At 36.7% G+C, this 24,350-nt stretch overlaps 1 protein-coding gene across 1 annotated transcript in view; it reads left to right on the top strand.

Annotated features, from left to right (window-relative positions):
* Positions 1 to 111: 111 nt before the first annotated feature.
* Positions 112 to 24,350, top strand: part of LOC114049459 (ryanodine receptor 2) — an 811,539-nt gene continuing 787,300 nt past the window's right edge. The window contains exon 1 of the mRNA XM_027870708.1: positions 112 to 159. Within this exon, the coding sequence (XP_027726509.1) occupies positions 112 to 159 (48 nt within the window). The remainder of the gene's footprint in view (positions 160 to 24,350) is intronic.

Consider the following 24,350-nt stretch of genomic DNA (forward strand, 5'->3'; position numbering starts at 1 on the left):
GCAGCAGCAGCAGCAGCAGCAGCAGCAGCAGCAGCAGCAGCAGCAGCGAAAGAGCCACCACCAGGCTTCACCAAGGGACAGGAGCCGGCTCCCCGGCTGAGGAGCGGAGCCATGGCCGATGGGGGCGAGGGCGAGGATGAGATACAGTTCCTGCGAACTGTAAGCATCACACTTTTCATCCTCACCTGGAAGGACCCGGGAAAGGCATAGTGGGGGAAGGGGATGCTATCAACTAGCGTGGTCCTGGGCTGAGTGAGGAGGGGGTGCAGGTGGTAGGGTACCCGGTAGGTAGGAATGGAACAGCGTGTGGCTTGCTAGGATGGGCAAGTGGGGGAGGGAGGAGAAGGAGGGCGAAAGAAGAGTAAGTGGGAGGGAGAAGAAATGGGGGGGGAGATACAGAGAGAAAGCTATTGCAAGGATCGAAGAATAAGAAGCTCACAAGCTCTTTTTCCTTACAAGCATGGGGTTGTTTGTGCCTTACAAACATGAGGATGATAGATAGGGTACATAAAGCGTTAGGGGTACGTAAAGCGTTAGGGGTACCTGTAGGGCTGGGGGAGGAGAAGAGAAGACCCTTTACTAGCATGCTTTGCATGTAGATGAGGGGGAGAACGTACACCCGGTAGGTAAGGTGAGGAGGGGAAAGAGAGACAGAGAGACAGAGACAGAGAGAGACAGAGAGAGAGAGACAGAGAGACAGAGAGAGAGGGACTGACTCTTTGCAGGGAGTCACTTGTGGGGGCAGGGGGTACGGGGAAATCTTGCTGGGAATTCCTGCGTATCCCCATTTCTCATGCTTTTCACTTTGACACGCATGCTGTGACGGGAAATAACAAATAGATTTTCGTATTAAGCTTGCATGCGTGAGCAGCCTGAGCTGGGTCAGGTTGGTCGCTCCTGGGCAGGTTTTCCTAAGTGAAGGTGGGGCAGAAGGGGTGGCTGGTTGGCTAAGTCCCTCTGTGGTGTGTTAGACTATTGCTGGAAATTTTGTGCTTTAGCAGTGCAGTGACAGTTTAAGATTGTGTGTGTGTATGTGTGTGTGTGTGTGTGTGTGTGTGCATGTGTGCGTGCCTATGGTAGCTTTGTGAGAGTCATTTTTCTCAGTACTGGTTTAAGCAGAAAATTGTGAAATGCTGAGTACAGCAAAATATAGAGGGTGGAAGCAGCTGGGTGACTGGAGCATTGGGGTGGCCAGCAGGGAAAGATTTTGGCTCTGTACTCATACCATTTTTTTTCCTCCTTAAGTACCTTTTGGCACTGTTTCTACCTCTCTGATTTGTTCTATACACTGCAGATACTTACCAGGCAGAAGCATAGCTCACCCTAAAAGCTGGGACCGAAATGCCCTTTGACAGAAAATAAAATGAGAATAACTTCTTGTTGAAGGGAACCTAGTTAGTATATACTAACGTTTTAAGATGTTCTCTTAATACTCACCTTTGAGTTTCTTTTCCAATTCTCTTTTGAAATACAGAACATTTTAACTTAATTTTTCATAAAATCCACTTAGTCTCCAGTGTGTAAAGACTGCAGCTTCTGCTGCTTCTGGGTTACTTCTCTTTCAACAGTGATACAAAGATCATTTCCCAAGTTAACAATTTACCTTCCCATCACAAACTTTAAGAATGAAGGAATTTTGAATTAGATATTAATACTCAGGTATACAAATAGTGTTTTTATCTCAAGCAAATTGAAAGGTGAATTTATGTTTCAAGAGTACTAATTTTTCCTTTTATTTTCTCCTTTACTTGCTTTACTATGGGAATGTTATCAGTATTCATTTTTGAACATTAGAGAGAAAAAACCTTTGGCAGAAAAGAAAATCAAAGATACACACTAGAAAAAAAGCTATCTAGCATAGCAACTCGATATCATGCACCACCATATATGTTGTTTTCAATCATCTGGCAACACTGTTGACCAATACACTGTTAAAATGACCTGCGTAAAAAATTTCTCATGGAAATATTTTAAGCTTGTTCAAAATGCAGTAATTTGTTTTTCTTTCAAAAATGAGACATTGTCTGAAACTTTCCTCTTCATATTTTTAAAGTAAACACGAAAAGGGAATGGAAAACTATTTCGCTGAAAAAAATACATAGCTGCAGTATATTTTTTTTCTTCAGTTTTAAAATTAAATTCCATAGGGTTAAAATTAGCTTGAACATTTTGGAAAGCTTTGTGCAATTATGGGTTTGCTGCAGGCTTAAATGTTAAGCTGAGCTCATAGAGCTCATGGTGTTATCAGAATACTTAATGGGAACAGAGGTAATGGGCTTGCTAATGTGGCTGTGCACATATAATGTTAACCCCTTGGCACTTGACAGCTGCCCATCTTGCACAGTAACACCCTTGATAAGTGGACCTTATGCTAGTGAAGATCTGACAAGTCTAGTCTAGATTTTTTCCTTAGGATGTTGTGCTGATGATGGATGACCTTGAAGAGGGGAGCAAAATAGAACAGGGAAGTATTTGTTGGAGGATTAAGATATGAAAGGGGGGGGGAAAGTGCTTTTTCTCCTTTAAAATTAGGAATTTTATTTTGAAGATTTGCCATGCCATATTCTTTGATAATTACACAGTCTGTTGTTCTTACACCATTCAGCTCCATATCTTTGATTTGCAAAAATAGATGGTTCCAAAATGTTTATGAGGATAGGATGAAAGCCTCATTCTTTAAATTAGAATAATCTTTTTTTTCTCCTATGGCCAAATCCATCACCTGTACTCTTCTTCAAGCAAATAGCTTATGTGTATAACAATCTGCATCACAGAGATAGCATATTCAGTTTTACTGTTAAGACTTCTCCTTGGTAATAGGTGAAGCTATCCTGTTTGGAAAAGGGAAATCAAACAGTTAATCATTACAGGTTATGATTGTGAAGAAGAGAAGATATTTTATATTTTTTGACTAGAGGATTGAAACCATCCTCTTGAGGTGATCAAAACCTATGGGATGTAGATATGGTAATCCATAGCATTGAAATTGGTAGCCTTATCCCCACAGAAAGCTTTCCTTCTTTATAGAAGAGGTGATGTTTCTAGAAGACGTGATGTTTCTAGAAGACGTGATGTTTAAGGCAAGTTACGACTATGAGTTCATGTTTTTACTGTAGATTTCTCCATTTTTTCCCCCTCTACATTTGAAATGGCTTTTAGCATCATGTAGCCCTGTAGCATTATTTGCAGTCATTTCCCTTCCCTGCATTTTCCTCATTCCTTTGATTGCTTATGAGTTGACTTCTCTTCCTTAGAATTGGTTGATTAGATGAATAAATCCTATTCTTTATATTCGCTGGTTCCTTATTCAGGTAGACATATGTACATGTATATGTATTTTGTTGTTCAGCCATTTCAATCATGACTGATTTTTCATAACCCCATTTGGGGTTTTCTTGGCAAAGATACTGTAGTGATTTGACATATCCTTCTTCAGCTCATTTTACAGATGGGGAAACTGAGTCAAACAGGTTTAAGTGACTTGCTCAGGGTTACACAGCTAGTGTCTGAGGCCAGATTTGAACTCACAAAGATAAGTCTTCCTGACTCCAGCCCCAGCACTCTATCTACTTCACCACCTGGCTGCCCCAAATGTATGTGTGTGTGTGTGTGTGTGTGTGTGTGTGTGTGTGTGTATACACATATATATGTGTGTGAATGTATGTATGTACACACACATATACATACACACACACATATATAATTATATACACATATTGTCTATAATAGTGAAATTCTATTTCACAAAAAAAATTCCCAAAGTGAGCTGGCCTAGAAAAACTTGTTAATTGTTATCCAGTTTCTGGTAATATTGTATTCTGTGGTTATTCTACTTCCTATGATTTTAAATAAAATACCATTGACTGTATGCTTATTATATTAAAATGCCACTGGTCAAGAGAGAACATGGTTTAATGGAAAGAGTCAGTATATCTGGAATCAGAATACATGAGTTCAAATCTTGTCTCTGGTACTTACTATGCATATGAACTGGGGCTATTCACTTAATCTCGTTGGGCTTGTTTCCTTATCTGAAGATAAGAGGGTTGGGCCATATGACCTCTAAGGTGCCTTCCAGTTCTAAGTCCTAAGAGCTGATCTCTCCATTATCGCATGCTGTTCTTGCCCTTCTTTAGATTGTACAAGCACAGTTTGTTTACCCTTGGGGAAGAGTATGTCCTGTATGCAAGAATGGCTTGGTACTAAAAAAAAAAAATCTGGCCTGCATAGGTTTCCCTTATTTGGTGAACTGACTCTTTTAATCTAAAACCCTTCATTGTGATTCTTTCTCTAGGGGGATATATCCACCTCTGTCTCAGAAAATTTAAAACAGATAATACACTATATGTAACTATACTTTAAAGATATTTCAGATACTTTATCTAGTTTATCCCTATCACCAACTCTGTGAGCCATAGTTCAGCTTTTATTATCTTTTGGGGTTTTTTTTTTTTAAACAAATGAGGAATTGAGGTTTAGGGAAGTTAAGTAATTTCTGGAAGGTCATTTAGCTCATTAGTGACAGAACTGGGACAAGAACCAGGTATCCTGACTCCCATTCCAATTTCTTTCTGGCAGATAAGTGCTCTTATGCCAGTTGTTAAATTTTTTTTTCAATGAACAAAAAATTGATTTTCTCTCCTTGCCCTCTCAACCACCATTGAAAAAAGGAAAAAAAAAACAAACCAAAACATTTGTAACAAATATGCATAGTCAAGTAAAATAGATTTTGAAAATTTTTTTTTCAGCTAATAAATTCTATACAATTTGTTGAAAGATATTTTGATTTTGTAGAAATTAATGAACAGTTGACTTAGGCTTCCAAACTGTGGTATTTCCAGATGTCAATGTGCAAAGGGTCTGTTGTGGTAAAGGGATAAGGAGACGTCTTGAAGTACCATCCCAAGCCTGATTTGGCTATAGTCAATGGTCTAGAGTTCTTTACTCAAAAAATACTTATGTAATACAAATGGAATATGAAATTGTGCAGTATAAAATCTTCATTCATTAAATAAAATCAATGAATCTATCACACCCACTGCAGGTCTAATATTAGATCTAATTATTATTATCTAAGTCTAATTATTATCTAAAATTAGATCTAATATTAGTTTAAAAAAGAAGTTGAGATACCCCTTCAAGCACTTCACATCAGCAAATATTTTTTATCAGAAAGTCAAGAAACATTTACGAAGCACCTACTATGTGCCAGGCACTCTGCTCTGGATACAAAGAAAAGTAAACAACAGTCTCTGCTTTCAAGGACTTCACAATCTAATGGATTAAGTGCCTGCTGGTTGCAAGGCACTCCTTACCTTCAAAGAATTTAGGCCCTAATTGAGAAGAAAAGACAGATCTCCATGAAGCAAATAGAGAACAAAACCAATGCATAATCTTAGAATGTGGAATGTTAAAACTGGAACAACCTCAGTGGTCATGTAGTCCAATGAACTTATTTTTCAAATGATAAAACTGAGACTTTGAAAGATTAAGTGACCTGTGTTCGAAGTCACATAAGTAGATAGTAGTAGAGTACATTCCAAACTGAGGAACTGAGGAAAAGCAAAAGGAGCAGATAATTGGATGATCAGCATTCGGTCCTACTTTATGAAAAATATTGAAGCTAATCAGCATGAGTCCTCCAATTCCCAAACTCTCTGTTTTTTACCTCAACATATCACCATCTCTATTTCTAATTTTCTTTTGATTTCAGGGAAAAGTTCTTTTCTCCATCTCTATTCTCTCTTTCTTCAGGGCATCCCTTCCTCTTTCTTTCAAGCATAATGACTTCTCCCTATTTTAAAATACCCTTTGCTTGTTGCTATCCCTGCCCCACTCCACCCCCCCACTTCCAACTACCATGCCAATCCTTATTCTTTTTTTCCTTCAGACACTCTGTTCCATGTTGCTACCATTTTTTTCTGTCACTCTATCTTCTGAACCCCCTGCATTCTGGTTTTAATCCTCTAGTATATTAGAATAATAAAAGCTCATATTTACATTTCACTTTGCAAGTTCAAATGTTATTTCTAATTCACCAGGGTATGCCAGGTAAGTATCATTATCCCCATTTTGCAGATAAGGAATCAGGTTAAATAGAAGTTATGGCTTGACTTGCCCACTCTAAGTTTGTCCTATTTCTCTCTACCATCTTTATTTTCTTCCTCATCATTGGTTTATTCCTTTCTGCATTTAGACATGATCAAGTTTCCACTTTCTGAATTCCACCCCCAGGCCTCCAAATACTCTAATTCTTTCATTTGCCTTAAGTAGAAAAATATAATTACGTTGACCCTGGGATACTTAGCTGCTCTCAGAGTCAATAACTACATCTCTACCAATCTTATATTATGATGGCAGCAGATACTTGAACCCATGTCTTCTAATACCAAGTCTAGACTCCTTTGTGCATTCTGCTTCTCCAAACCACTCTCTTAAAGACTACCAATTATCTCGTCATTGTTAAATCCATGTTCTCTGTCCTTATCTTCCCTGGCTGCTATAACATGTACTTTCCTTGTCCTCTTCTTGCTTTCCTCTTCCTTCTTTTCAAGTTCTCATTATTGTTTCCAGTACCTAATTTTGGGTGCTCCTTCAAGTCTAGTTATAAGATCAAAGCTCTAGAGTTGGACAGGAAGGAATTCTATAGACCATTTCATCCAACCCTTTCATTTTTCTAGATAGGACTGAGGCCTAGAGAGATGAGGTGAATTCCCCAAGTGTGTGCAGGTAATAAGTGGCAAAGCCAGGATTTGAACCTAAGTGCTTTGACATCAAATCCAATCCTCTTTTTCAGTGTAATATTCAATCCTCCGCCCTTTGTAATATCTTAGTGAAAGCATTCTCTCGTCTTCTACAATCAGCCCTACAAAAATAACTTTAGAATCTCCATCTCCTATATTTTTAGGTGCCTAAAAGACCTCAAATCATGGAATCTCATCTAGTCCAACCATAGCTGTATAAGAATTCTCATGTCTATATAATGAAGTAGTTGTACAGTCTTTGCTTGAAGACCTAAAGTGAGGGATGGCCACCTCTGGAAAGACCATTCCAATTTTAGATGACTTTAATTGTTGGGAAGCTTTTCTTTACCTTTAGCCTAAATCTGCTTCTCTGTAACTTCCACCTATTCCATCCCCTCATTCTCAACATGTTGAAAACTGAGCTCATTATTCCCCACTGCCCACACACAGCCTACTCTCCATGCCCACTCTCTCCGTTCTGTTAGTTGCACTGCTATTCAAGTCTCCCACTCTAGAGACTATGGAATCATTTTTGAAATAGGAGAGTAGTTAGAAAGGGTGGTTGAGTGAGGAAATGTTTTTGTCTGGTTTTTAGAAAGAGGAAACTGGAATATATTTAAAGATATTGAGGATTAAATCAATAGAGAGAAAATGAATATGTTAGAGAGGGATGTGTTAAATGTAGATATGGAGAGGCTGTCTTTTCTTCTGAGAATACAGGAGTAGATGAGAAAATGGATGCAAGGTCAGTTACATGATAAAGGAGAGATAAGATTAAGCTAGTAAGAGAAGCCTACACTAAATGATTTTGGTCTTCTTGGTGAAATCTGTCAAGGATTTCGATTGTTAGTGAGACAAATGTGTAGTAACATTTAATGAAGATGAAAGAATCAGAGAATGAATATTAGTAAGCTTCAGTGACTAGGGTTGTTCTGTAGAGGTATTTTATTGTAGTAATTCATATTTGAGAAATACTCATCAGGACACTGCTATTACCAGTGCAGGAGTAGCAAATGAAACAATTCTACTTACTTCATATCTCTTTAAAAATCCCATCAGTTAATAAATGTGGTCAGTGAACCCAAGTCCTTTCTAAGGAGGAGAATAAGAAAACCTGTACCTGGATAAGAAAAATCTAATACAAATTATACTAGGATCACTGGAAACTCTCAAGTCAATACCAAAATCCTCAGTAATCTGATTTGCTTTATCCTTTCTGCTATAATATTTATCCAGTACGTAATGCTCCTTCCCAACATCAATTTCTCTTGGGATGATTTGAATCAGTGACCCATGTTGCCTCAGATTTTCTAAAACATTATGGTATGTCTTGAATGCTGTTGGGGACAGATGTTTACTGGTTTCTCTAAATGATTTTTCTGTGATTTATGATTAAGAATGAAACCTATTGTTTTAACTGGAGCTATTGATTTTATGTATTTTGTTTTAAAATGTTTTACTGATGCTCTTTTCTTTTTCTAAAAAAAATTACTATCACTTCACACAGGCTCTATGAGGAAACTACCCCAAACACCCTTTACCAAAGAGTACCCTCTTGTTTTAAATAAGTATAGTCAAGCGAAACAAATCGACACAATTGTCACACGGAAAAAATGTGATCGATGTCCACTGTATAAACCTCTAGTCCACCACTTCTCTGCAGGGAGGTGGGAGAAATGCTTCACCAGCATTCTTCTGAAATCCTGATTGGTCAATGCATTGATCAGAGTTCCTAAGTCTTTCAGTACTTTTGAATTCATTTTCAAAGAGCCTTGACATCAATTACCTTACTTAATCCTCATTACTCACTAAGACTCTCTCTTCAGAATGATTGACTTAAATGGAAAGAATGACTGCCACACATGAAAATGTAGAGCTGTTAACCACAAATGTGTTTGTTAGATATCTAACCCTTCATCAAACAATAAATATGGAGCTTATGCTATATGAAAGTGACATAACTAAGGGATATAGGAGATATAAAGAAGAGTAAGACAGTCTTTGCCCTCAAGGAGCTTACAATCTATTTGAAAATGCAAGACCTTTAAAAATAAAAAAATAATCAACAATGAGACAGTATTTGTTACATGATCGATATAGAAAATAAATGCTATAGAAGAGTTCAGAGGAGGTAGAAGATAACTTAGTTTAGAGGAATCTTTATGTAAGAGCTATGTCCTGAATGGAGCTTCAGAAAACACTCTGGATTCGGATAAAGAGTAAAAGGACAGTGTTTTCCAGGAGTGCTGTAGCAAAAGCCAATGAGTTTGCCTTGTTTTTTGCAAGGGAGAGTTAGCACCAGTGAGAATTAGTTGACCATAATCCATTGTCACTTCTGGAAAAATGACTCCAATTTCCAGGAATAGTGATGTGCCACTGTAATCCCTGCTACTGAGGGGAGGCTGAGGCTGGTGGATTGCTTGACCTCAGAAGTTTTGAGCCGCAGTAGGCTAAGCTTATTAGGTATCTCTCCTAAGACTGGTTCCATTATAGTGAGCCTCTGGGAGTGGGGAGGGCCAATAGTTTGCCTAAGGAGGGGAGAACTGGCCCAAACTGGAAATGGAGTAGGTCAAAGCTTCTGCGCTGATCAGTATTAGGCTAGGGCCATGAATGGCTACTGTATTTCTAGCCTGGACAAGAAAGGGGACCTAGTCTAAAAAAAAAAAAAGGAAAAAAGGGAAAAAGAAAAGAAGCCAGGATACATAATAATAATGACAGTAGCTCACTATATAATAATGACAAGGCTCACACTGCTTTGTTGTTTTCAGAGCAACTTTGTCACATCAGTATCAAAGGATAGAAAGTACAGGTACCATTATGCCCCTTTTGCAGATGAGGAAATTGGTACTAAAAAAATTAATTAATAATGATTATTATAAGTATAACTAGCATTTATATAGCATTTTACATTTTTTGGAGTGCTTTACAAATATTATCTAATTTTATCCTAAGCCCTGGGAGGTAGGTGCTACCATTATCCCCATTTCACAGATAAGGAAAATGAAGATGAACAACTTAGTAAGTAATTCTGACTCCTTTCTACTTAAGCCACACTGTTGCTCATGGCCTGCTCAAGGTGGGTCATTAGCATCATCTTTCTCTACTAAGGACAGCATACATTTCTCCTTTTTAAATAAAGTTCTATACCACAAAGCCTGTCTGCCTGCCTGGTGTTTTAAATAAACCTTTTTTTTTCATATTTGTTACATTGAGATTTATAATTGCTATCTTATCCTCCTGAATTTAGATTTTCATTCACTCAAAGTATGTTCTTGTTTAATTGAATTTCTCTCTTATTTAAAATATTACCATAGACCAGAAATAAAGAGTACATATTATATGAACAAGAAGAGTACAATTACAATAAGAAACCTGTTCCTTTGGTCTACAAAAAATTGAAATAATGCAGAAATGAGTGTCACACTTCATAGTGGTATTCTGCTATTGAAAGGTGGGGTCTTTTTAATTTCTATAAGAGGTTTATGGTTATCAACAAATATGATTGTTTCCTCATTTTTCTAAGATTTTTATTAGAAGTTTCAACACTAAGATTTGTGTCTATGTAAAAAATTCCAGCCATAGAAGATAAAAAGTTAAGAATACTTCATGCGTATTTCCTTCTCCAAAGTCCTGTTCAGTAAATTTAAAGAGTGGAACCTCTAAAGTTGTTCTCTGATGCTTCATTGTGGCATGAAGGTGGCACTGGGTTTTATTTGTTTTTTTGGGGGAGGGTAAGGCAATTGGGGTTAAGTGACTTGCCCACGGTCACACAGCTAGTTAAGTATCAAGTGTCTGAAACTAGATTTGAACTCAGGTCCTCCTGACTCCAAGGCCACAGCTCTATCCACTACACCCCCTAGCTGCCCTGTGACACTTGATTTTTGAAGACTGAGTCAACAGACTTTAAGCTGTGGCTGCAGGTATTATCGAATCGGAAAGACTTTGGGTACGGGACCAGTGACTCTTTGTCATCTGAGGAGCAGCCCAGATACATTTGGAGAAGTTCATTGCCAGGATGGCCACAGGCTGATAAAATGTTTTAGTCATAATCAACCATCTAAGGCAATCATGGGTTGTGGTCTTCATTAGCGAGGGTAAGATGAACATTAATGAAGTCACAGATCCTTTAAGAATTGAACAAGCAGATGGAAAAAGAATGGTATCTTGCTAATGCTAGCTAACATTTACATAGTACCTTGAGGTTTAAAAAGCACTTTACAAATACTATCTCATTTTATTCTCACAAGCTTGGGAGGTAGGTGTTGTTATTATCTCCACCCCGTTGCATTTTTTTTTTTTACAGATGAAGAAACTGAGGCAAACAGAGGTTAAGTAACTTATCCAGGATCACACAACTAGGAAATTTCTGGGGCTGGATTTGAACTGAGGTCTTTCTGACTCGACACTTAGAACTCTATCCATTTCATCATTTATCTCTTTAACTCAAATATTACTAACTAGAATTCTTTTGAATTTTTCAGAGAGGACGAATCAAGTACCAGGTAAACAAGGCATATAGAGGTACCATTCTGATCTTAGAGGCAGATGAAACAAAATGCACTTAGGGTCTTTACATCCTACATCTCTTCCTTTCCAAATAAATATACCAGAATGTTGGTGCCCTTGCAGTGTAACTCAATCTATGGTATGAGATTTAAATCTATTTTGTAGTTAGGAGGTGATATAATTTCATTTTAGACATCTAGCACTTTTTGTCTGGTTAGTTACTGATTTATAAATTTCATGGCCCATTTGTATCACAACTGAATACCCACTTGAGGGTTTCAAAGGAATCACAGGATTTTAGAGCTGGAAGGGACCTTAAAGATGAAGTTATGTGGAATCTTTCTTTTTAGGCAGTGTCGTCGTTGTTGTTGTTGTTTTTTAAATCTGAGGAAATACACTGTTTTGTAATAACAATTAACATTATTATGTAATATAATATTATTCTATTAAAATATATTAGATAAATATAATTTGATTCTCTTAAAAAGGTACAGTCATTCAATTAACAAAGAATTATTGAATATATACTGTGTGCTTTGGAGAGGCCCATCGAAGTCTCTTCTCTTGAGTTTGTAGTGCAGTTAGAGAGATAATTTCCTGTATTATATTGTGCTGAATATGAATATCTAGAGAAAAGTAATAAGTTTATAATAATATAGTTTAAGCTGTTTACATATATAGGGTCAAAATGTAAGGGAGTGGTGGAAATGGCATGGAGTTAGTCAGGGAAGACTTCTTGGAGGAGATGACTGTGTAGGAATATGACTGCTTTGGGTGGGGTATATGTGTTGGGACAATGAGGTACAGGCCTATGGTTGCAGGTAAAGAGAATTATCTAAAATGTATTAAGTTTTATCATGAATTTTGGGACATTGTTTTTATAAAAATACAGATATTAAATACTCTATAGACCTTGCTAAAATTGTCCAAAGATTTCTATAATAAATAATTTTTTCTGAAACTTTGATTTATGATAGTCCTAGAATGTTTGGGTTTTTGTTTTGATGTTGGGAGGTAAAAAGGTGGGCTTGTTAAGAAGCAAAAATTTATTCAATGTTTAAGTTAACTGAAGAACTCTATTTCTATGAGCATTAGATGGACTGTGATTTTATTTTTCTTTTCTTTAAAGGAAGTACAGGTCATTTATTGAAAGATTAGGATATTAAAAACATCCAGTAGGAGGTCAGGATTCTTCTCAGCCCAAGATGCATTTTTACCATCTCTGTTTTCATCTTTCCTTCCCCTTAGTCCTGAAGATATCCTTCATTAATTGTTTGTTGGAAATGCCCATGGTTGAGAATTATGTCCAGTTTACAACTGTTAGCTTATAGGCTCTCTGGAATAATGTCAATATAAAATTTCTTCCATGAGGCACAGAACACATTTTAAAAGCCATGGGATGAAGAGGAAATGTTTCTTTTTGATATTTCAGATAGTTTTCTTAAGTATCTGATTCCTTTTCTTTCTATTTTTCATGCCAGTAAAGAGGTTTATTATCTCCTGCATCTAAATTATTATTTTATTAGTAGAAGGTCTGGTACCTATTAAAAAGCACCAGATTTGAAGGCCTTCAAAAATTCTATCCAATTTAAGCCCTGCTTATACAGAAGAAGACAAGGGAAATAATGTTTCTTCTTGAAACAGCAATTAGGGAGGTAAGAGAAAATTCTGTTACCCTTTCTCTTATCCCTTAGTTTTACTATTCTTTCTCCATGAAGGAGACCTCCTGTGTATATGTGTTCCTGTGAGGACACTGTGAAAAGTGCATACACAGTTGACTTAAACAATTTGGATATACATTCAGATAGTTTTTACTTAGTTTTTGTATATTTTAATTTGCTTCTGGGACCTTTTGGTGATCTATTAACTAGACCTCTTCAAAACCTACAATAAATCTTTAGAGGTTCTGAGCCAGGCATATTTTGTTTAGTTGTTTTGAGGTGCTGGTGATTGACTGAGTTCTACTGTGTTTGAAGCAAGCACACCTCATTAGGATGAGTGAGAGAAGTTCATATCTCTGATATGATTTTTTTTTTTTTTGCTTAGCTGTTGACTCAAAGAGACTGCAGTACCTATGTGTGTAGTTAGGAATATCTATCTATCTATCTATTTTTTTTTTGCAAGCAGACAGCCTAGAAATATATTGGCTCAATTTTTCAGCCAATTAAGATTTAAGCAATATATGAGGAAAATATTAAATCTGCAGATATAGATTGCCCCTGGCTGTGAGATAGTAGTAAAGAGATTTCCTTTCCAGTTTAGTTGAGAGCTTCTGTTGTGATTTGGAAAATTAAGCATTATACATTTTTGAGGTCTTTTCATTTTCTATTTAATATGTAGGTAAAACCTAGGTACATTAAAAAAAAAGGTTAGTTTTATCTTAATGTGAGTTTGATTTTGAGAGTTAAGATCTTGTTGAGAAGCAATTAGCTTTTAAACTTAAATAATTTTTCTATTTCCTTGTGGTGATTTGAAATCTAAATCTAAGAAAAATGAGAATTTATTACACCAGCACCTAAGGAACAGCATAATTGCTTTAAGTGTATTTATGTTTGTATGTCTTCTCTCCCCCTACTAGAGTGCATATTCCTTGAGAGAGGGGGCCATTCCTTATTCCTTTGTATCTATCTCCCACAGTGTCTAGCCTTGTGTTCTATAGAACGTAAGGTACTTAGCATGGTGTCAGGTACCTGGGAGGTGCTTAATAAATGTTTATTGACTGACTAGTAATTGATTACTGCATGTTTGTCGATTTGAATCTAATTGTGTATGTATTATCATCATATTTTGTTTCCTATTGCCTACGGGCATTAGTTAAAACTATCTGGTTGCAGATTCATTTCCATAATATGACCCCTTCCTACTCAGCTAAACCCATCTCACACCGATGCTAATAAAAACAGCTAACATTTTTATAGTACTTTAAAGTTTACAAAGAATTTTACATTCATAATTTAATTTGGTAGGTACTATTTTTATCCTCATTTTGTAGATAAAAGAAAGCAATGCTCAGAAGTTAAGTGATTTCCCCACGATTCCACAAAAAGCATCAGAAGCAAGATTTGTATCTGGTTCTCTCCTGACTTTAAGTTTAGAAAAAATTAGAAGTTTAAAAAAACTTAAAGTCTCTTCTCTGCCTATTCAAATCTATTCTACCAATGTCTGGTTTTGCACCTTCTGAAATAGTATTGAATTGGCAGGAAGGAGAATAGCTCCTCCTCACGCCTACTGCTGTCCCTCCTCATCCTCCCCTTTGCCCCAGTGTTAAGAAGCATATTGTTTAAAAACTGAAGGGACAGGGGCGTTTAGATGGTGCAGTGGATAGAGCACTGGCCCTGAATTCAGGAAGACCTGAGTTTAAATGTGACTTAAGATGTTTGACACTTACTAGCTGTGTGACCCTGGACAAGTCACTTCACCCCATTGCCTCAGCCAAAAAAAATAAAAAATTGAAAGGATTTTTTGGTTCTTTAACTCTTCCCAGTAGCAATTTTAACTCTGCTTTGCTCATTCATTCATTCCTTAAATGATAATATGTTTATATTCTTTGACTTAGAATCAGAGAATTTGAGAGCTGGGAGGAACATTATTGGTCATTTAGTCCTATGTCTTTATTTTAGAGATGAGGAAATCAGGCTACAGAGAAATTTGTCCAAGGTAACAATGCTAGTTAGTGCTAGGTACAGTTAGAACTAGAACCTAGGTGTCTTGACTGGCCTATCTGCTCTATCTTTACCTAGCATGAAAGAGAAGGAAGTGCCTAGAATGGGTGAATCTACATCCACTTTTTTTTTTTTCAGAAAAATTAAGAGAGGTGGATTAAAGGCATTGGGATCATTTCTTTTGGTAGGAGAGAAGGCTAAGGCAGGTGAACTTCAAATACAGAAGATAGTTTTTGTTTCTAATTTTTCCAGAAGACAAAAGGGAAAGGATATCCATTTTATCTGGAGAAAATTGTATTTAATCCTTTACTAATAAAATTAAGTTAGTGATCATAAGACTTGTCAGACCCTGGGAAAGGCAGTATAAACTTTAGGTTAATGGTGAAAATATGCAAGTTCTGTTTATATTTAGAAAATTTGCTTTAGCAATTTTTAAAAATATCAACAGAAACTAAAAGTGTAGCAGTGTCCCAATTTGGCCGCCATTAGGGACCGAATAAAACATAACTTGTTTGGAACAAATGAAGTCCCTCTTTGAAAGTGAGACCTGGACTAAATGTCTCATAGCTTTTGGAGTCCATTATTTGCAGAACCTTTCAGTTATATTTAATGATTCTTTTGTTGTTGTAAGGGCATTATATCATAGAGGGTGCTTAATAAATGCTTTTCAGACTGGATTGGGTGGAAATTATCTCCTAGAATTTGTCAGATTTATTTTTTTGTATGGGAGTTGGGGAGGGGAGAGGGAATTGTGTCCGCTTAGAACTCCCTAAACCCCAGAAGTTAAAGGATTCAGTTGTTAAGTTGAAAGACTTGGCAGTTATGTGTCTACATTTTTCTTAAACAGAAAGTTAACCCTGTCCAAAAGCTTTATAATAGAAAGCAGCTTTGCTTTGAGCATAAACAGATGCCAAGATGGAATTAAAAAAAAATTCCAAAGCCATTACTAAGGCTACACTTTGTGAAAGATATAATTATGTTATGGCTCATTTGTATTTTAACACCTGTTCTTCATGCTTTGGAGTGTGCCTTACATAATGATATTGTATGCTCCTTCCCCTTGATGGTACCACTAGGAAGAAGGCATAATTATGTGTTCATGTTGATCTCAATAAATATGTGATACCAGTAGTCTTATAATATCGTGTTCTTATTTCTTTGAAACCCTCTATTATTAACAGAGAATAATCCCAGGTCAGGTGAGGATTAGTTCGGTATACAAGTACATTTTTTAGTTCTACCATATGACATGGCATGAACTTTATTGATATAAATAGGAAATAGGTAGCTATGAGGATGATTTTCATTTTACTAACACTCTGTTGGCTAGGGTCTATGTTGTTAATAATATTACCCTATAGTAGTTGTATACTATACTATAATATATGGTAGCAGTTCTCAAACTCAGGACTCCTTTATGATCTTAAAAAATTTTGATGGCCTCAAAGAGCTTTTGTCTGTGTGGATTATATCTATTGATACTTAGCACATTAGAAATTAAAATATCTTAGTGTTACAAAAAGGGCAGCTAGGTGGCACAGTGGATAAAGCACTGATCCTAGAGTCAGGAAGACCTGAGTTCAAATCAAGTCTCAGATATTTACTAGCTGTTTGACCCAAGGCAAGTCACTTAACCCGGTTTGCCTCAGTTTCTTCATCTATAAAATGAGCTGGGGAAGGAAGTGGCAAACCGCTCTAGTACCTTTGCCAACAAAACCCCAAATGAGGTCACAAAAAACTAAATGTAACTGAAATGACTGAACGAAAAGTGTTAGAAAAATAGTTTTGACCTCACAGACCCCATGGGTGGATCTCAGGGGCCCTTAGCAGTCTCTGGACCACACTTTGAGAACCGTTGGTCTGTGTCATAATAGAAAGTCTATTGGACTTGTTCCTCCCTCTTATTGTTACTCTGGGCAAGTTATGTATTGAATTCAAGCTTTAGTTTCCTTATTAGTAAAATGGGTGAAATAATACTGCGCTCTGTATCTTTCAGGATTATTGTGAGGAAAAAGTTTTGTAAACCTTGAAGTTCCATATAAATGTAAATTATTGTTATTATCGTTGCAACTGGAACCTCTTTTTCAGTCTACAAAATAAAAATATAGGCCATTTAAATGTTAGAGCCCCTCAGTTTATTTTAATTGTAACACTAGTGAGTCAAAAGTCATAGTATCCTAGGATTATCTATATTTAGCAACTCATGAAATGCATCTGAATTTCTTTATTGTCCTGAATTAATGTCCACAATGCTTTATTTTTTTTTTGTAAAGGGATGCAGGTTTAGGACCCAGTCTTGTAGATATATCTCAAAACCAGCCAAATTATGTTTTGTCATTATTTGTATTATCATTTGATAACAAAAAAGTACATAATTCTTATTTGATTAATTGAAAATATGAAAAAAATGGAATGTAGGAAATAATATTTTCCCTGAAACACTTAGGAAGGTAAAATTCAGTAAGATAATCTCTACATTGGGGAATGACCTACTGGGGAAACACTGACTAAAAATGGATGTGTGTCCCAAAATCTATGTCTATCGTTAAGCCTCTCTAGAATAAGGTCTCTTGCTTAGCACACATACAAGTTTTATCACCCGTAAGCGTGGGGGTTTTAATCAACCCACATTAAAGATATTTAGTCTAGCTTTTAATTTGGATGGTAAAGCTGATGACTTTGTGCAGCCCTCTCTCAAATCCAATTCACTTGCAAGTCATGGCATCAGCTTCCTGATGTCATGGTCCTCTTTGAGAATGAAGGACAAATAACAACAACAATTTGGATGATTTGTTCCTTGGTGTGCCTCTCCTGAATAGTGCAATCGTGTGAGAAGATTTTTGCTGTCTTCTGTCTAGAAAGAAAGTGCATATCAAATTTGTGGGGTATGGAATGATCTAGGTCTGACCCAGTTCTCAGGTGAGACCTTCCCTCAGCACCTAAAGATGCATATTCTTTACCCTTTGTTCTTGTGGCCCCTTTGAGTAAACAAGAGAATTTCTAGAGCTGTCCTAAAGCTGTTTAGCAGGACAGAACTGTTAACACATTTTTATCACTTCATTGAACACTTCTAACAACTCTAGTAGTTTAAGGACTTTGTTTAGAAAACGTAGTAATTCTGGCAGTTGCTTTTTATGAGTGTATATGTCATTCATCAATATATATATAATTTGAAATGTGCATTAGTTGATTTTCAAATTTCAAGACTTAAAATTTTTTTTTGATTTAATGAGGAGTGATTCCTTTACCAATGAAAAATACAACCCCTGCATGCCTTAGTAGATGGTTAAATGAAATGCTGGAAATAAAAATAATTATTAGCTGGGAGTCAACTTGGTGATGAGATTCAGTGCATTTAGGTTGAATTTCTTAAGACAAATAAAATCTGTAGCCTGTGTTGTCGAGAGACTCCATTGTTGTAGTCTTTGAGAATCCAGGGTAACTTCCATAATTCCTTTGGCACTGGAATAGGCTTTCGGTGGGAGGATTTTTTATTTGTTTGTTTTTAATGGTCACACTCATATTCATCCTTGAGAACCCAGAAAAATAAAATTTTTACATAGCAAAAATTCTGTAGACCTGTTTTCACAGAAGCATTGCCATATATAAGAGATTTACAAGCCTGCTGGAGGTAAGAGAGGTCAAGTAAATTTCTTATGCAGATGACCCTAGTGACTCGGGTTGTACACCATGGATATTCTTTTTCCCCTGGGGGTTAATAGTGTTAAATCCTCTTCTCCTTTAATGTTGACTAATTAAATGATCACAAAACCAAATTCTACTGAAAAAGAATCCATAAATGAATTGGGGCCAGGAAATCATAGATTTTTGCATAAGAGACAAAATGAGTAATGACACACTCTTCTGCCTGTTGTTTATGCCATCAGGAGTCAAGAACTCTACATAATTTAGCAGTGTAACTTCCAATAACTTCCAAGAAGAGGCCAGATACTGCAGATAAATTTAGCCTATTTTAAGGTTAGATAAATTCAGTCTATTTTTATGAGCAGGAGGAATTTATCACTGAAGTGTTTCTTGATAAGATTCTTCTTAGCCCTAAACTGTAATCCTGGAAGTAAAACCGTTTTTCATTTGCTAGGGTGGGAAGAAGAAAGAAACATACAAATTGTAGAAATCTGTGGCTATGTTTTTATTTAACCACCACACCTATCACTCCCAGGCAATCATTTTCATTCCTGCTTACATGGCTGGTTTTGTGGCCAAGCCAAGTCGAGTCAACAAGCATTTATTAAACACCTACTATGTCACTCAGTCAATCAATGTTAAGCTCCTAAGATGTGCCAAGCACTGTGCTAAGACCTGGGGATATAAAGAAAGGTAAAAGACAATCCCTGTTTTCAAGGACCCAATCCATACCCCTGGATCAAAATCTTGGTAGCTTTTGTATTGATCTTTAGGACACTCCCGTTCTTTCCTTAATGAGTTCACTGCCTGGCTCAGTCTTTCTTTCCTCCTCATCTCTTGCCCTCATACTAGGTGACTTCAACATGCGCATCAATACTCCCTCAATACACCCTAACCTTACAATTCTTCAGTTTACTCCTTTCTCATGACCTGTTCGTCCACACCACCTCAACTACACACAAAGATGATCACATCCTTCATCTTGCTGCATCTCACAAATGCACCACTTCCATGTTCACAGATTCTGAAATTTCTTTATCTGATCATAATCTGTTGTCTTGCTAACTCTCCTTTGCCCTGTAACCCCAAACCCTACTATGCTAAGCACCGAGGATACAAAGAAAAACAAAGCAAAACAAAACAAAAAACTCAGCCCTAAAAGCAAAAACAGACATAAACACCCAGCCACTACTCTATAGGAGCTGACAGTTTAATGGTCAATTCAATTTAATCATTAAAATGGCTGAAGAGACTGGATTGAAGGAAAAAAAACTGTCATTCTAGTGCATTTTATTGTAAAAGGATAAAAATGAGCACATTCTGGGAGGATCAGATCCATCACATATATGATCATGCTTCCTAGTCTAAGTGTAAGTACGTGCTAAAAAGAAAGAAACCCACATAAACATAGATCAGGAAGGGACCTTAATGATCATCTAGTCCAAATCCCTCATTGTACAGTGAAGAAAACAAAGTCCAGAGGTAAAGGGAATTGCCCAAAGTCACAGTAGCAGAACTGACTTTCAAATCTTAGCAATCCAGTCTTCTTTCCATTTATATTCTAATGAAAATAATATTGCCAGGGGCAGCTAGGTGGCACAGTGGATAGAGCACTGGCCCTGAAGTCAAGAGGACCTGAGTTCAAATCTGGCCTCAAACCAAACACTTGACACTTACTAGCTGTGTGACCTTGGGCAAGTCACTTAATCCCAATTGCCTAAAAAATAAACAATAATAATATTGCCTCATGGTTTGTATCAATTCTCATCCTTCCCTGTGCTCTGTTTTTGACAGTGACAACCAGGGGATGCTTCATAGTACAGTGTGTCCTCCTTCATGACATCCTCAGAGTTTGGGAATATACCAGGACATTTCTGATTTTCTCTTAATAACTCACAATGGATATGTCAGTAATGAGAGGCAGCATGATGTCATGGATAGAGAGCCAGAGTCAAAGTCAGGAATTGAGGTTCAAGTCCTGACTTGGAAAGACACTGATTGTGTGACTTGGGGGCACTCATTTAATCTCTCACTGTCCCAGCCAACTCTCTAAGGTTATAAGTTGCAGAACAGGTGCTGACCTGCACTAACAGAGGGGGTTTCTTCACATTGGAGCTCCTTACACCAATGAAGTAAAAAGATCAGGGCCAACAGCAATAACAATCCCAACAAATCCAGAATGGATACGTGGGCCAAGAAGTTATAAAAATGCTTCTTGAACACCTATATATTTATATTGCAAGGGAGTCCAGGAAGATCCATTGAAGGAACGGGAGATGTTTAGTCTCTAGAAGAGAAGACTTACGGTGAACATGATAGCTGTTTTAAGTGTTTAAAGGTCTATAAGCGGAAAGAGAGATTTTTGTTCTTTTCAACTGAGAGCAGGACTAGGAACAATGAGTGGACATTACAAAAAAAGGAAATCTTCCTAACAAGTAAGGTCATCTGAAAATTGTAAAATGAATTGCTTTTTTCTCCTCAGAGGTCTTTAAAAGTTGGATGACCATTTGTCAACTGTGTTCTTTAGTGGATTCTTGTTCAGGTAGAGGCTAGGCTAGATGGCTTCTGAAGTCCCTTTCCTTTCTGAGATTCTGTGGTAGGTGGGCTTGACCATGAAAGGCTGCAGGTTCAAAGCATCAGACAAGGGCAAAACCGATGGTTAAATAGGGCCTCACCGATGCTTTCAGGTTTTTTTTTTAAGCTCCGTGGCATTTTAAAGTGAGAATGGGAATTGTTTGCCAAATGCCGATGTGGGCAAATTATGTGAGATCCAAGTCAGAAGCTATTTCTTTAAGAACTGGAGATCAGACCATGAGAAGGGGCAAAGGGTTCAAGTCACCATAGCTGAGAACCGAAGTATAACCAAAGAAATCTGGCTCAGGTTGTCATGTGGTGTTTTTCAGTTATAACGCCATTTGGGGTTTTCTTGGCAAAGATACTGGAGTGGTTTGCTGTTTTCTTCTCCAGCTCATTTTACAGATGAGGAAACTGAGGCAAACAGGGTTAAGTGACTTGCCCAGGGTTACCCAGCTAGTGTTTGAGGCCAGATTTGAACCCTGGAAGATGAATCTTTCTGACTCCAGGTCCAGCACTCTATACACTGTGGCACCATGATTTTATTCATGTTTCTACTTGCCTTCATCTTGCAATAGTCATAATTCTTGCCATATATGTCTGTGATCCATTTAATTGTCTTTTTCCAGGTCCTTTTTGGCTTTTTAAAATTTTCTCTGGATGTATAACAACCAAAATTGGACAAAGTGTTCCAGGGATTCTGTAAAGAAGGTTTTGTCTAACCATAAGGAAGCTGTGTAGCTTAGAGAGGAAAGCATTGAATTTGGAGTCAAGGGATTTGCATTTGAGCTCCTCTCTGCTCTTTAGTGCATGTGAAACTAGAAGAGAGCTCTGTTCAATTATCTGTAAAATGAAGAGGGCGGATTATATGATCTATAAGGATTTTTTCCCCTAGCTCAAAATCTTATGATTATGCTTCTTTTGCGCCACAACTGTATGTTGAGTTGAAGTCATAGTCACAGAATATAAGCGTTAGAATTTAGGCCAGAGATCTTCTAATCCCGTTCATACCTAAATAGAAATCCTCTCTAAAAGGTGGTCATCTAGACCAGTGGTGTCAAGCTCAAATAGAAATGGATTCCCACTGGCATATTGCAGTAGAAAACCACCAATTAACATTATTTATGTTGTATTATATTTTTATTTATTTTGTTAAATATTTCTCAATTATATTTTAATCTGATTCCAGCCACATTCGGGAGTTTTGCAGGCCAAAGGCTGCCTTTGACAGTTTGACATGCTAGCTAGACTTTGCTTTAGAAGCTGTTATGATTTGGAGGTAGTGTATTATGTAGGCAACTCATTCCAATTTTGTATTGCTCGAGTTGTTAGGGAATTTTTCCTTTGGGGAAGCAATTGACAGTAGTAAACTGGAAATTCTTTAAGGGCATGATTATTTCCTTTTTTTTTTTGGTCTTGGTATCCTTAGCCCTAGCATGATGCCTTGTACATAGCAGGTTCTTAATCAATATTTTTTAAAATTAATTTAATGATTCTAAAAATTCCTTTATTGGGGAGGGAGTGTAAACTGATATCTCAAAACTCTTCGTTGTATAAACACAATTGGGTCGTTTTTCCCCCATATTGAAACTCATTGCCATAGTTTTGTATAGTGTCAGGAGAAATTCTTGAATTTTATTTCTATTAACTTGGTATTTTATTACCCAGAAGATCTTGCCATGTGTAAATTTGCCGATTTCATTGGCATATTTACTCCAGATCATGTGGAAAAAATTAAGGTGTTTCAGAATTGGACTCCTGTGAATTCCACTTTTAATTCATCTTCATCCAGAGACATGCCCACTTATCCCTACATTTCCTATGATTACTATCATTTATTTTTCCATGGCAAAGCATTTCACCAGTCCTATAAAAACTTACTTATGTGTGAGTGCACATATGTTTTTTAAACATCTGGATAAGGAAACTTGTCAAAGGCTTTTTGTATATGTCTAAATTTACCACACTATAATGTCACTTTTTATTATACTATACAGGACATTATGCTAAGGCTTATAGATGCCAAAATAAAATAAGACATAGTCCTTACCTATAAGAAATTTACGTAAATAAGACATGTAAAGAAAATATAAAGCATAATGCATTACATTCAAAGTGGAGTACCATACAAAGATTGATGAGAAATTTAAGGAGAGATCATTTCCAACAATGGTAAACAAAGAAAGACTTATGAAAGTGTTGGTGCCTAAATTTAACCTTGATATTTCAGCAGGTGGAGATGAGGAAGATGGGTGGTGAAAGTCTGTTGCAGGCATGTGGGTAACAGTGTGAGAAAAGTCATGAAGAAAGAAGAGATAAGGACAAGGATAGTCTGGGCATAGACAAGGTTAACTGGAGCATTTTCCCACATCTATATTATAAAGCTTCAAGTAATTATATTATTATCATGGTATAATTTTCCTTTATAAGAGTCATGTAACTCTTAGCCCCAGCAGAATTACCCTTCTGCAAATTTCTTGATACTGCCCTTTATCATTGATTCTACAAGCATGCTTGGCATGGACAGGAGATACCTACAGTTTTTAGTTCCCAGAGTCTCTTTGGAGACTTTTCTCATAATAAAGAGGACTAATGTGGGTAGTCCATTAGTCATATGTGCCATTGGTCATTTGTATCCTTTGCTTATATATTTTAGCCCATAGTTTCATTTTGAGTTCCTTATTAAAAACTTTGATGGATGCCTTCTGGTCTTCATAATTTTTTTTCAGCTTGTCAGTTTAGTCTGATCCATCCTTTGTGCTTACTACTATGGGATTCAATACATTTTCCTTGTCTGCTATGAAAAATGATTTGGAAGTGGGAAAATCTATAATGCCTTTCATGATAAAAACTGAAGCAAAGAAGTCATTGAGATTCTCTTTCTTACCTTTTCTTACCTTTTTCACCATGAAAATTCAGTAGCCCCACTAATGCCTTGTTTTATATTTTTGTTATATAAGCGGTTTCAGAGTTCCTTGTCATTAGCTTATTTTTTCTTGAGGTGAGAAAAAACATACTTTAGCTTGCTCCTTGATACTTCACGTACCTGTGGTATTCTACATATCTCCTAGAGAAGCATAATTATTATGACTTCAAGAGAGCTACCTGTTCCCCAAAAAGAGCCTATTTACAAATAAGGAACATTTAGGATTGCATGGTTATAGAATGTTGGAACTGGCAGAGATCTGAGAAGTTATATCAAGTCCAACCCTCTCATGAT

The sequence above is a fragment of the Vombatus ursinus genome, unplaced genomic scaffold (assembly GCF_900497805.2).
Source record: "Vombatus ursinus unplaced genomic scaffold, bare-nosed wombat genome assembly UNPS02014798.1, whole genome shotgun sequence".
In the NCBI taxonomy this organism is placed as follows: Eukaryota; Metazoa; Chordata; class Mammalia; order Diprotodontia; family Vombatidae; genus Vombatus; species Vombatus ursinus.